Below are 11,268 nucleotides of genomic sequence, written 5' to 3' on the forward strand. Positions count from 1 at the left end.
AAGGGGTATCATTTGGTACTGGTACCGAAGAGAATATACCAGTACCAGTACTGGTTGAGAGATGAATGCTACTCTACCCTAAAGTAACATTAATGATCTTCAGCACCCATGCTGTACTGCATTTGTTTATTCATCAAGGATAGTATATACTTCAACAGTCAACAGTTGAACCTAAAGTGGCCAATGCCACAAATGTCTCATTGCAAACTTTTGTTTTTCTCATTTTTAAACTGCAGTTTTTCCCATATGGTGATGCTTCCAAGTTTGCTCAACATGCGTTTCGGACGTTTGACAAAAATGGCGATGGGACCATCGACTTCAGAGAGTTCATTTGCGCCCTGTCCATCACCTCCAGGGGTAGCTTTGAGCAGAAACTCAACTGGGCCTTCAACATGTACGATCTAGATGGAGATGGAAAGATCACACGCATGGAGATGCTGGAGATCATCGAGGTGTGTCTGTGTTAAAAATAAACTGTTAATTGTATTTAAGGCAAAATCGAGCATTATTTCCCCTTTTTTGCCCTCTGCAGGCCATCTACAAGATGGTAGGCACAGTGATCATGATGCGTATGAACGAGGACGGGCTTACCCCTCAGCAGCGTGTAGACAAGATCTTCTCCAAGATGGACAAGGACCAGAACGATGAGATCACCTTGGAAGAGTTTAAAGAGGCGGCCAAATCCGACCCTTCCATTGTCCTACTGCTGCAGTGTGACATGCAGAAGTAGACTGGGAGGGGTGGAGAAACAGAGCAAGGGTAATAGAGTTGAACTGAATTTAGAGAAGGAAGGAGGCTGAGAGAACAGTGAAGCAGGAGGAGAAAGGGAGGGATGCTGCTAGAGAGAGGAGGAGGAGAAGGAGAGAGGCAGGGAATCTTTCTTTCTCCCTTTCTCTGAGGTAGTGATGTCTGGAAATAAGCCATGTTTGGAACACGGACCCCCTGATTGATGCCATTCTTTTATCCGGGCTGCCCTGCTGTGCAGCTCTCCTGAAGCACTTCTGCTTCAGTCCAGCTGAGCGTCTTTATAAATTCAGCCCGATCTGTGGAAAGTGGAAATCCCTCCAGCTCTGTTTAGCGCAGATCAAAGAAATAAAATACAGATTTACATAGGAAATAGTCTCACTCAGATGTTCATGCTGTCAGGCTCTGTGCCTAGTGTGCGATATTACAAGGCTGCAACACAACTGAAGTATAAAGATCACATCTTTTTTTAATCTGCTTTTTTATTTGTGTAACATGTACACTGTTTTCAAGACTTACAACATGTAAATGTAAAGTAGCTTACTTCCAAATTATGTAAGCTAACTAATAATATTGACATCACTATAGATGTGTCCAAATTCATGGGCTGCATCCTCCTGAGGACCCGGCCTTCACAGTCTACGTGGGCCGGGTCCTCAGAAGGTCAGGTAGGCCGGAAGTAAACGTAAAATTGGACGGTCTAGCCTTCAGATTTGCGTCACCGCTGTCTCGGTGGAGTTTAATAAACTCAGCTGTCTGCTCCTTCCTATCTAAAATATAACAGGACACTGGTGTAAATTCTCGACCTTCTCACACTTCTGTTTAATCGGTTTTCTGTTTGACGTTTATTCAGCTGTGTGAAAACCACCCGGGGAATTAAAAAAAGTTTTTTCTTATCTAATCTAATCTAATAACGTTAATCTCAGACAAACCGATTTACTCACGAACAAATAAAACACTGAAAAAAGGCAAACAATAAAATTTTTAGGTTGTCTAAGTGACTTATATATTACGTTTAACCTGAGTAGCAAAAGACCGCGGTGATCTGAAAATGATGTGCCGGGATTTTGTCGTTCTCGGCGGCTTCAGTGACCCTCGAGTTCCCGGCTAGCTATCGAGGTGGTGGGTAACAGACGTCTCCGAAAACGTCAGAGCACTTTTGCAAACATGTGATATCCTGATAAACCGAGCAGATAGTTGAAGTTTTACACAGCTACATTCTCGCCTGAAAATATGTTAAAAGTTTATTTTGTGACCCAGAAAGAGTAATAAGATTAAAAACTTAGTACTGGCCGCCATTGTTGAAAACTCGAATTGGCTGCTATGAATTCTGGGATATGGTGGGCCACGAAGGACACACCCGACCCATCCTTCAAATTCGGGGAAAATGTGGACGCATTGGTCAGCTGCATTCGGAGGAGTCTACGATTTTGGACAGCCTTCGTCGTGTCGCTGTGACGTAATCGGCCTACAAATGCGGCCTCAGGAGGATGCAGTCCATGAATTTGGACACGACCTCTTATAGAGTCAAGAGATGCTAGCTTAGCATAGCATATAAACTGATAACCAGGGAAACAGCTGGCCTGGTTGCAGTTTTATGACCAACTCTTAGAACGAAATAGAATACAACACAAACTCCATATTAGGATAACAAAAAACTAAAGTGTCTTATTTTGCTAGTGGCAATATTAGTAAGCAAGCAAACTACAGTTAACTAGCTGGGTCCCAAGCACAAATACACAACATGAATAACTTAATCTGCAGTAATGGTTAACACAGAGGTGGTTAGCTGGCTACCTAGCTTTGGTTTCCAAGTGTTACTTGTATGGATGTACAAGATGGACTTAAGGCTCTGCAAGAACATTCGAATTCTAAGTTTGCAATGATTGGAAGGATTTATTGTAGTGCATTGATTCTTAAATCAATGAACTACAAAACATCATTCCTAAGAAAAATGTACAGTTACCGCCGCTCTGGGAAGGGGGCAGGGGGGAAGCAGCGGCTTCACTCATGCGCGATTCATTTGTAGTTTGTAGCGTAGGGGTGAATATCTCCTGCTCTGACATCAGCTGAGGGGGACTGCTGCGTGAGGACTACCTGCCGCCAAAGGCGAGGTGCCCACGGCAGCACCCGCTGCTTGTTGAGAGTAAGAGCGATACGTTCTTTCACGTGGAAAAGTCGTCATAAGTCTCCAATAACACCAGAAAAAGTTGCCAGATTTGTCGCTAGTCGCTTTTTGGAAAAAAGTCGCTAAGGGGGTCTGAAAACTCGCTAAATATAGCAACAAAGTCGCTAAGTTGGCAACACTGCCCCTGAGTCTTTTTGCTATGCTATGCTAAGTGTTGCATGGCCCCAGCTTACCCTAGAGACATTAGAAGGGTATTAAATGAGCACAGTGTGAATAGTGATGCAGTACTTAGCACTTCACATCGCTCCTGTTGGGGCCATCCTGTGTGGCTTCTCTTAAGGTACTCTGACTTCCTCCCACAGTCAGTGGTTGTTCTGTGTTGGTCATAGGTGCAAATGTGAGTGTCACTGGTTGTCTGTCTCTATGTTTTTGCTCCGTAATAGTCTAACAACATGTGCAGGGTGTGCCCTAAGATAACTGGAATAGACTCTAGTCCTCCCACGAACCTCAGTTGGATAAGTGGTTAAGAAAGTGGGTGAAAAAATTAAAATGTTGCTTTAATATCTAATTAGATCCAAGTATAAGCTCTGCCAACAGCTCAACAGCCCATGTTTAGATGATATACTCTATGGGCTGTTTTGTCTTATATTAGACCAACAAGGACCAGTTGAACATTAAGAAAGATGTAATGTGTTGCTAGAGGGAGAGAGAGTTGTGTAAATGAAAGGTACTCCGTTGTTTGTCTTTTGTGATGTCTCTACGTGTGTATATGAATTCTAGTATATGTTTGTTCAGAGTAAACACACTTCATAAAGCCAGGTCAAACCACCCTGTCTGCAGGTGTTTGTGCATGAATGTGCCGCAGCAATCATTAGTCCTTTGACAGCCAAACACACAGCCAGTTATATGGCAGTTGTAACACATTAGAGCACAGTGTCCACAAGCTTTACTCTTTAAATATGAGGCAGGGAGGTGATTTGAGTCTCAGCATGGTGAGGCATACTGATGTACTGCTCAGTGACTTGTGGCTGCGTCTAAAAGTTTTCCACATTCGATTTAAAAAATCAATATGTAATCAGAAAGGTTAACATACATTATTTTTTCATAAAAGGTTAATAATCAAGTTAAACTTAATTTTATCTTCCAGATAATATAATCAGACCTTTTTTGAGCAGGTGCTCCCTTCGTGGCCTGCTTTATAATTATTTTATGCAATAATGTCTTGACAGCTGACAGTTACATCAGCCTGCCATTTGCTACCATGTGTAGAAATATAAGATATTTTTATGGTTTCTATTAGCTCTCTGATGGCAAGGGTTTTTTACTGTCAGAAATATGCATGTGCTCTTTTTTGGTGCATATTTCTCTGTAATTATCACTCTTAATGGCTACAATCATTGTAGAAAAGAACTTCCTCTGGTATTTTTTTGTTTTTTAGAGTAAAAAAATCCCAAATCTTTGCTTACCTGTTTAATCAGGACCTTTTTGGGTCTGCTTTGATATAAATAATAGTTTGGAAACATGGGGTCAGAGCACCCTGAGAAAAACAGCTGTAAGATTCAGCTGCTCTTTCATTCATTATTTCATTAACAAGTTTAATTTTAACACTGTTAGATTTTGTTAAGTCTGGTTTGTGAGCAATATTTTGTCTAATAATGGACAGAAACTACAATATCTAGCATGTTCTGTTGGCTGTTAAAGTACCTTTAGCTTGCTTACTGTTGCTGCTACATCAGCAAGTTGCAACCCACCTCTAGCCCAACACTAGTGCCATGTCAATGTTGTGTGCTTTGTTCTGTACCAAGGGTCTTGTTGCTCCTCTCCACTAATGCGCGAGGAAGGATAGGAGATCCTGAGAAAAGAGCCCAACTGCTAAATATAAATCACTCTATTTGGGAATAATCTTTTTTTAAAATAGTCCTGACTGAAATAAAAAAAAACATGCATCTTGATATAAAACATCCTTTTCTGAGACCAGCAATTTGAGCTGCAGGAGGAACGAGTGTAGCAGCATGGAGTCGGGATAATCAGGACGGTAATTGCAGACCTTATGACACAAACGGTATTTCTCAGAAAGGCCAAAGCTGCCTCCACGATTCACTGTTGTTTCACATTAAAAGCTGAAACAGGCATCCCCTCTCCTGCTCTCCCCCCGTTTTTGTCTTCTTCCTCTTTAAATGTCAGGGAGGAAACGCTTTGATAATAGGTGGAGGGGGGAGGAACTTTTCTGAACTCAGCTTAGATCTAAAATCAATGTGAAAGAGAGCAAAACGCTGAAGTGAATATGAATGAAAGCAGGTAGCCAGGAGGGGAATTACTGTAGATAACTCGTGTTTGCAGTGGTGCACAGACATGAGAGTGGTATCAGTCTTATTTAAATATCAGTGAGACAATAAATGTTCCCCCATTAAAATTAAAAACTGTTATTGTCACAGTTTAACTGTGAATCAGTTTAAGTGGCTGATTCATCAGTCTTGAAATCGAGCTGCATTTATTGAAGGAAGTAAATACTACAGTGGCCTTTTTATTTGTTAAAAAAATGGTTGGAAACCAGAGGATCAAACAAAGTGCAATAGCTAAAATTACAATCTAATCAACATCACGATCCAAACAATCATTAAACCCTTGTGTCTTAAATTTTAAAATACAAAAATAATGTCTTTAAAAAAAAAAAGCATGACAGCATCTTTCAATTTAGCACCTCTGAAAGCCTTTAGAAGTGTCTTGATTCTTCCAGTCACACTTTTTGCACAAAAATATTGTGTTCCTGTCCTGCCAGCCAATCAGATTACCTCCTCCTTCTCAACATCCTCCCTCCCTAAAGCTACAGAAAGAGCGTCCGTGGTGTGATACTGTAACGATAAACTTACATGTACATTATAATACGACTGTAATCGTATTTATGAATATAAACAAATATATGTAAATGTACCACTAGCTTAGACCTAATTTCATATGATGAAACAGCTACTGTGTGTGTGTGCGTGAGCGAGAGAGACAGAGAGAGTGTGTGTGAAAGAGTGAGGTTAGTATATGCAGCGTTTGCGCGAGTGCTCACGTGTTTTGTATTTGTATCATTTGTGGAAAAAGAGATGCCTCAGTCTAGTTTAACTTTGTAAAAATCACTGAGTATTATTCCCCATAATACATTTGCTTTTGTGGTCCGCTGGTATATATTCAGTATGTACTGTGCTGTCTCTAACATGGGACATGTTGTTTTGTTAACTTACAGTTGCAGTTCTACAGGTTACACTCATATGTGGAGTTCGTTGAGCAGGGGGAACCTGAAGGTGTGAGGAGAGGTGTGTGAATTGGAAGAATGATTAAGAAATATAGTCCTGTGTCACAGTGTCACCCAGTGGATGAAAATATAATGCCACACCTTACTGTACAGTCTCTGTTTATGATGTAATGAACATGCCGGAAGATCAAATGCTAAAAATGGATAAAGTTGTGTTTTTCTCAAAAGAAGTGCAGAAATCTGAAATTAATGAACATGTTTCTCTCGGCTTGTGTCATTGGTTTGAGTCTGCAAAGAGGCGCCAATGTGGACTTTAATATTTAAAACAAATAAATGACATCACGTTCTTTTTTATGACAAAATGCTTTTTTATTTAAAAGTTTTCAGCATATATATATATATATATATATATATATATATATATATATATGTGTGTGTGTGTGTGTGTGTGTGTAATGAGTATATGTGGAAAAAATGGAAAAACTATAAGTGAATTTTACTTTAGCTCTCATCCCTCTCCCAGAATATAGATTTTTAGCTAGTTGCTAATTGCTAGTCAAGAAACAAGCTAACCTACAGAGTTTACATTCCAAATTGCAAACTTTATTAGTCATCATAGGTTAGAGATTGTAAACAATGTTGTTTAAGGGAACTTTGGAGAAGAGACTGGTGTTGTTAACCAGCTAAAGGATGTTGCTGCTGGTATTTGAGATATCTAAACATTCAAATACTAGCACTAAACTAGCTCTAAGTTTATGCTAACTGTACACTGGGTATTTGTAAATAAGTATTTCCTACAGTGTTCCCCATGGCAACTTTATTGGCGATAATACTACGTGTTAGTATTGCAATAATGAGATGTTGCAACCAACATCCAAAAAACCTGTCATTGCAACTATAAGGCTCCCGAGTGCAAATGAAACCTGCAGATTTAAGTAAACCAAATCTCAGTTTTCAACTCAGTTGTCCCATTTTTCAAAATCAAAATTGCAGTCAGAGTAAATTGAAAGCTGATACACAAAAATAATTCAAACTAGATTGTCTGTCTTCTCTGGAAGATGTTTTTGGACTTGTTTTTAAGTAAACCAGTGAAGTTAGGAACTACAGGACCGCACGGTCTATCTGCTTTGGTGCTTATTGCTTTGTTGTTTTGACTTGCTACATTATTGTCATCAGCTTGGTTAATCATCCAATTTTCTATTGACCAATATGCGGTCAAATGCTTTGATTAGAACAGATTGGCTCGCAAAGTGGCTTCACAGTGTGCTGATGTCCGCTGCTGATTAGATACCGTCCATCCTAATTAGCCCCACATCGAAGCTGGGGAGCCACTTTTACTTTCAGCCCTGAGATTTGCAGACACAAGAGGCTTTTGTTTTTGTGGTTACTTTGTCATGCAATGCCCAACTCAAAAATACGTTGAAAGCTAGCCGTGCCAAGGACAGGATTGCGTTGTGATGACTGCTGCGGTTGTAATAGGCACGTACACACCGAGCTCGTGACATGAATATAAATGCTTCATTTTGACGGAGGCTCATTTGTGCTCTTTTGTGTGATCTAATTAAATTCAACCTTTCTCTTTGATGTTCACATAAATGTCTAATTGTCCAGTTGGATAACTTTTTGCTTTTCTTTTGTTTTCAATATTGTTAGACTCCTAGAACAAAAACAATGTCATTATTTTTGTTACATAGAATAAAACACGTGGATGTTGAGAGTGACTTCTTGTTTTGGTGTTTCCTTCGGACTGCATCTTCATACATTTCAGCGTTCTCTCTCTTCCATTTTTCTCTTATGCTCACACACAACATAAGCATGAGTCACCATCTAGCAGTGATGTCACACTGCTGCAGTGATGTCACCATTCATGCTGTTCTCATGGTAACCGTGCCCAGGCCAAAGCGCAGGGATACGAGTACACAAAACACGCTACTTCACTCCACGTATTGATGCATAAGCGTGGAAATTTTAGGACTCCAAAAATTAATGTCACCTCCGGTATCCGCACACTCTCATTCACTCAGCTGGATGGCGAGGACAAATAATGGAACACGATGAAATGACTCATGAGATTTGAGCTTCGGATTGCTCTCTGTAAGACCTGGAAACACAAAAACAACACATTTTATGCGCTTGTTTTAGTGCCTGTATCTTTACAGGACTCTGTATTTGTGGAAACATATAAAGACAGAAGCCCCAGAAACCCATCACAGCGATATTATCAGCTCTCTGCTTTTGGTTCACTCCTCGGTTTAAACTCCACTTACTTGGCCCTTTTTTTTTCCATCACTCATTCCCTAGCCATCCATCACGGATCGATATAAATCTATTCTGAGCCTTGTTGCATCAGGCTTCAGCTCAGTGGAAAGCCAAACAGCCCAAATGTGCACACACACAAGCTGGGAGCAGCAGAGAAACCGTGAATCACACTGCAGCAATAGAGGTCACGGTGAAGGGGGGGTGCAGTTTGCTGAGCAGCCACCAGATGGAGCTGTGAGACAAGTCAGCTTTGAGGTCCTAACAGCATGTCGGTGACATTTTAAAAGAAAGTCCTCACAAAGACCACGCAAAGGTCATTGTTTCATTTCACATTTTCCAAAGCCAGTGGACTGGATTGGAGTCCTTCCCGGGTCGATTCTGGCCTCAAGGTCTTATGTTTGACAACCCTGAGACCGGTTAGATGGACCGGCCTGCCAAGGAACTTTCTGTCGTGTTGTGCACGGATGGCCCTGAGTGCACCGGAATGGATGAGGAGAGGAAAAAAGAGCTACTACGTCCTTTCAGCATAAATACTAGCACTGACAGAGCAACACTGGTGCTTTTTTAATATACATATTCACAGCAAGTTGCATTATAAGTCCAGCTCACATTACAGAGTATAACTGCAACATCTGCAAGTGTTAGATAGTTTGACAGAGCATGAACATGTTGAAATATTCACACACGTATTAAACTTAAGAGTTTGGCATCAACCCTTCAACTCACTTGTCTCATTGTTAGGGTTTTCTAATATAACATGGTATTCAGCTTTATAAAAACCCTATTATGACTGTTGTGAAGAAAACTCCTTCAGCTGTTGTCCCTCCATCCTCTGTCTCCCATCAGCCATATGTCCAGTTATTCAGTTAAAGGGTGATCACTGGTCCGGGTATCACTAGAACACCGGCCACCACATGTTGACTAGTATACAGTGTTAAAGAAGGAGTAAGCAACACCGATTTCTTGGATCAAAATGTATTAATGCAAAGGTTAAATAACACTAAGGGAAAGGCTACAATAGAATGAGTTCACAAGGAGCAGATGACCATTTGGTAAGTTGAGAACTTGAAGTGGATGAGGAGGTTGAAGAGGTGACGTAATGGAGAGGGCAAGGATGAGGAGTCAGAAACAGTAGTGAGTACTGTACAGCTCTGCTCTATATCACCTATACTCCGGGTCCCTCCATACTCTCGGTCTTTCCTCTGGATGAAGCTGGAAGCTCTTATACTGGCAGCCCCACTGTTTCACTGATTTTTTTGTGCAACTTTGCATGCTTTTTCTTCTAACCCCTAACCCTAACCCTTTTTCACAGCGCATCGTGTTCTGCATTCTGATTGGCTGTAGACCATTGTCAATCACTCTCCTGCCGTGTCTCCTTACAGTACGGAAGGCATTCATCTTGTCAAATTTACATGACTCTTTCATTGCTAGCAGTGTGACTCTGAAGTGCTGTACTGTATGTTTGTAAGTTGTAAGTCCCCAACAAACACAAAAATGTCGATTAAACATTTGCACTGCCCCATCGCCTGCAGTAACACCCAAAAGGTAGAGGAAGATGCTAACCATCGCACAAAAAGTTGGACTTCTGGACATGGTAAAGGAAGGTAGAAGTTACCGTATGTTTCGGATTATAAGGCACATGAAGCGAAACAAAACAGTCAAATAAGTCAATCTTTACTCAACTCATTCTTCTTGCTTCCTCTACTTCCGTACCATTGACTGATTAATGTTGAATTCTCTCGCAGCTGCTCTATTCCCATGTTCTGGACCTACGAAGGTTTGAGTGTTTAAACAAGAGAGAAAAGTGTGAAAATGTTCATGGCTGTCTGAGAAAAGTGTATAAAGCGTGTAGTGAGGGGTTTTACGGCCTTAAAACATCTATAATAATTGTAAAAAATAAAGTTGGCTACTTCGTGGATTTCACCTATCGTGGGTTATTTTTAGAGCGTAACTCCCGCGATAAACGAGGGATGACTGTAATTCATCATTGGTGACTACGGAAACCCTACCCACCTAATCTAACCCAAGGCAATGACAAGATTGCATCTACGAGGTGGGAACTCAGACTCTGACCCTGCTGCATATGCATTTCCGTTATATTTAAAGCAAGTCTTATTTTTTGTGCTTGATATTGAAATGAAGTGACAGCACCTGGGTTTAAAAAACAGTGAAACTTCTGTAAGTCACCTGTGAGGTATCATATTTGGGGGTTTCACAAATCTGGCCCTGTGTGACAAAATTTTGGTGAACTTTCTTTGTTAGTCTTTTGTGAATTCAGAAAAAAAAGTAATATTTGTTTCTAAATCCAAGTTAAAACCTGTAATACTTTGGTTGTTTTTTTGTTTTTTTACATTTAGCCTAAAACATTTATGAACTTGTAATTTTTGTGTGTGTGTAAAATACAGCAACAAACCACAGCAGCACTGAGCTCGATGCTGGGCTGTGTTATTAGGAGTACAGCCACTAATGGGCCTGAATTTTACTGAGTGTGCAACCTTGGTTTAAATGAAGGTTACATCCATTATGTGCTACCTTTAGGCTAATCTATCCCCATTCCCTTAACACCCCCTCCCTCACTGCCTCTTATACTCGCTATACCCCAGTAGTTATTGTTTAAAAAGTCGAAATCTATTTACATGTTTCTAAAAACACAGAGTTAGCTGGTGTTATAATATGATAATTCCACTTTTTTCTCTAATGATTTGTCCAGTCTTTCACCTGATTGGCCTTCACCAATCAAGTCACGTGGTTAAAAAAAAAAAAAAAAGCAGGCTGGCTCGCCACTGGATAAAATGGCTCATCACTTAGGCTATTTTTTGCTGTGTACTTACCGTGTGCCTGAGCATCCCATGAGCCTCTGGGGCAAACTGCATCGTCAACACACGAGGGACGGTGT

At 40.6% G+C, this 11,268-nt stretch overlaps 1 protein-coding gene across 2 annotated transcripts in view; it reads left to right on the forward strand.

Annotated features, from left to right (window-relative positions):
• LOC101485669 (visinin-like protein 1) overlaps positions 1-7,834 on the forward strand; it is a 32,106-nt gene extending 24,272 nt beyond the window's left edge. For both annotated transcript variants that reach the window (XM_076879172.1, XM_004563694.3), the window contains 2 exons: positions 237-452; positions 533-7,834. In XM_076879172.1, the coding sequence (XP_076735287.1) occupies positions 237-452; positions 533-730 (414 nt within the window). In that variant the 3' untranslated portion in view covers positions 731-7,834. The remainder of the gene's footprint in view (positions 1-236; positions 453-532) is intronic.
• The last annotated feature ends 3,434 nt before the right edge of the window (positions 7,835-11,268 follow it).

This window comes from Maylandia zebra, linkage group LG22 (assembly GCF_041146795.1).
Source record: "Maylandia zebra isolate NMK-2024a linkage group LG22, Mzebra_GT3a, whole genome shotgun sequence".
In the NCBI taxonomy this organism is placed as follows: domain Eukaryota; kingdom Metazoa; phylum Chordata; class Actinopteri; order Cichliformes; family Cichlidae; genus Maylandia; species Maylandia zebra.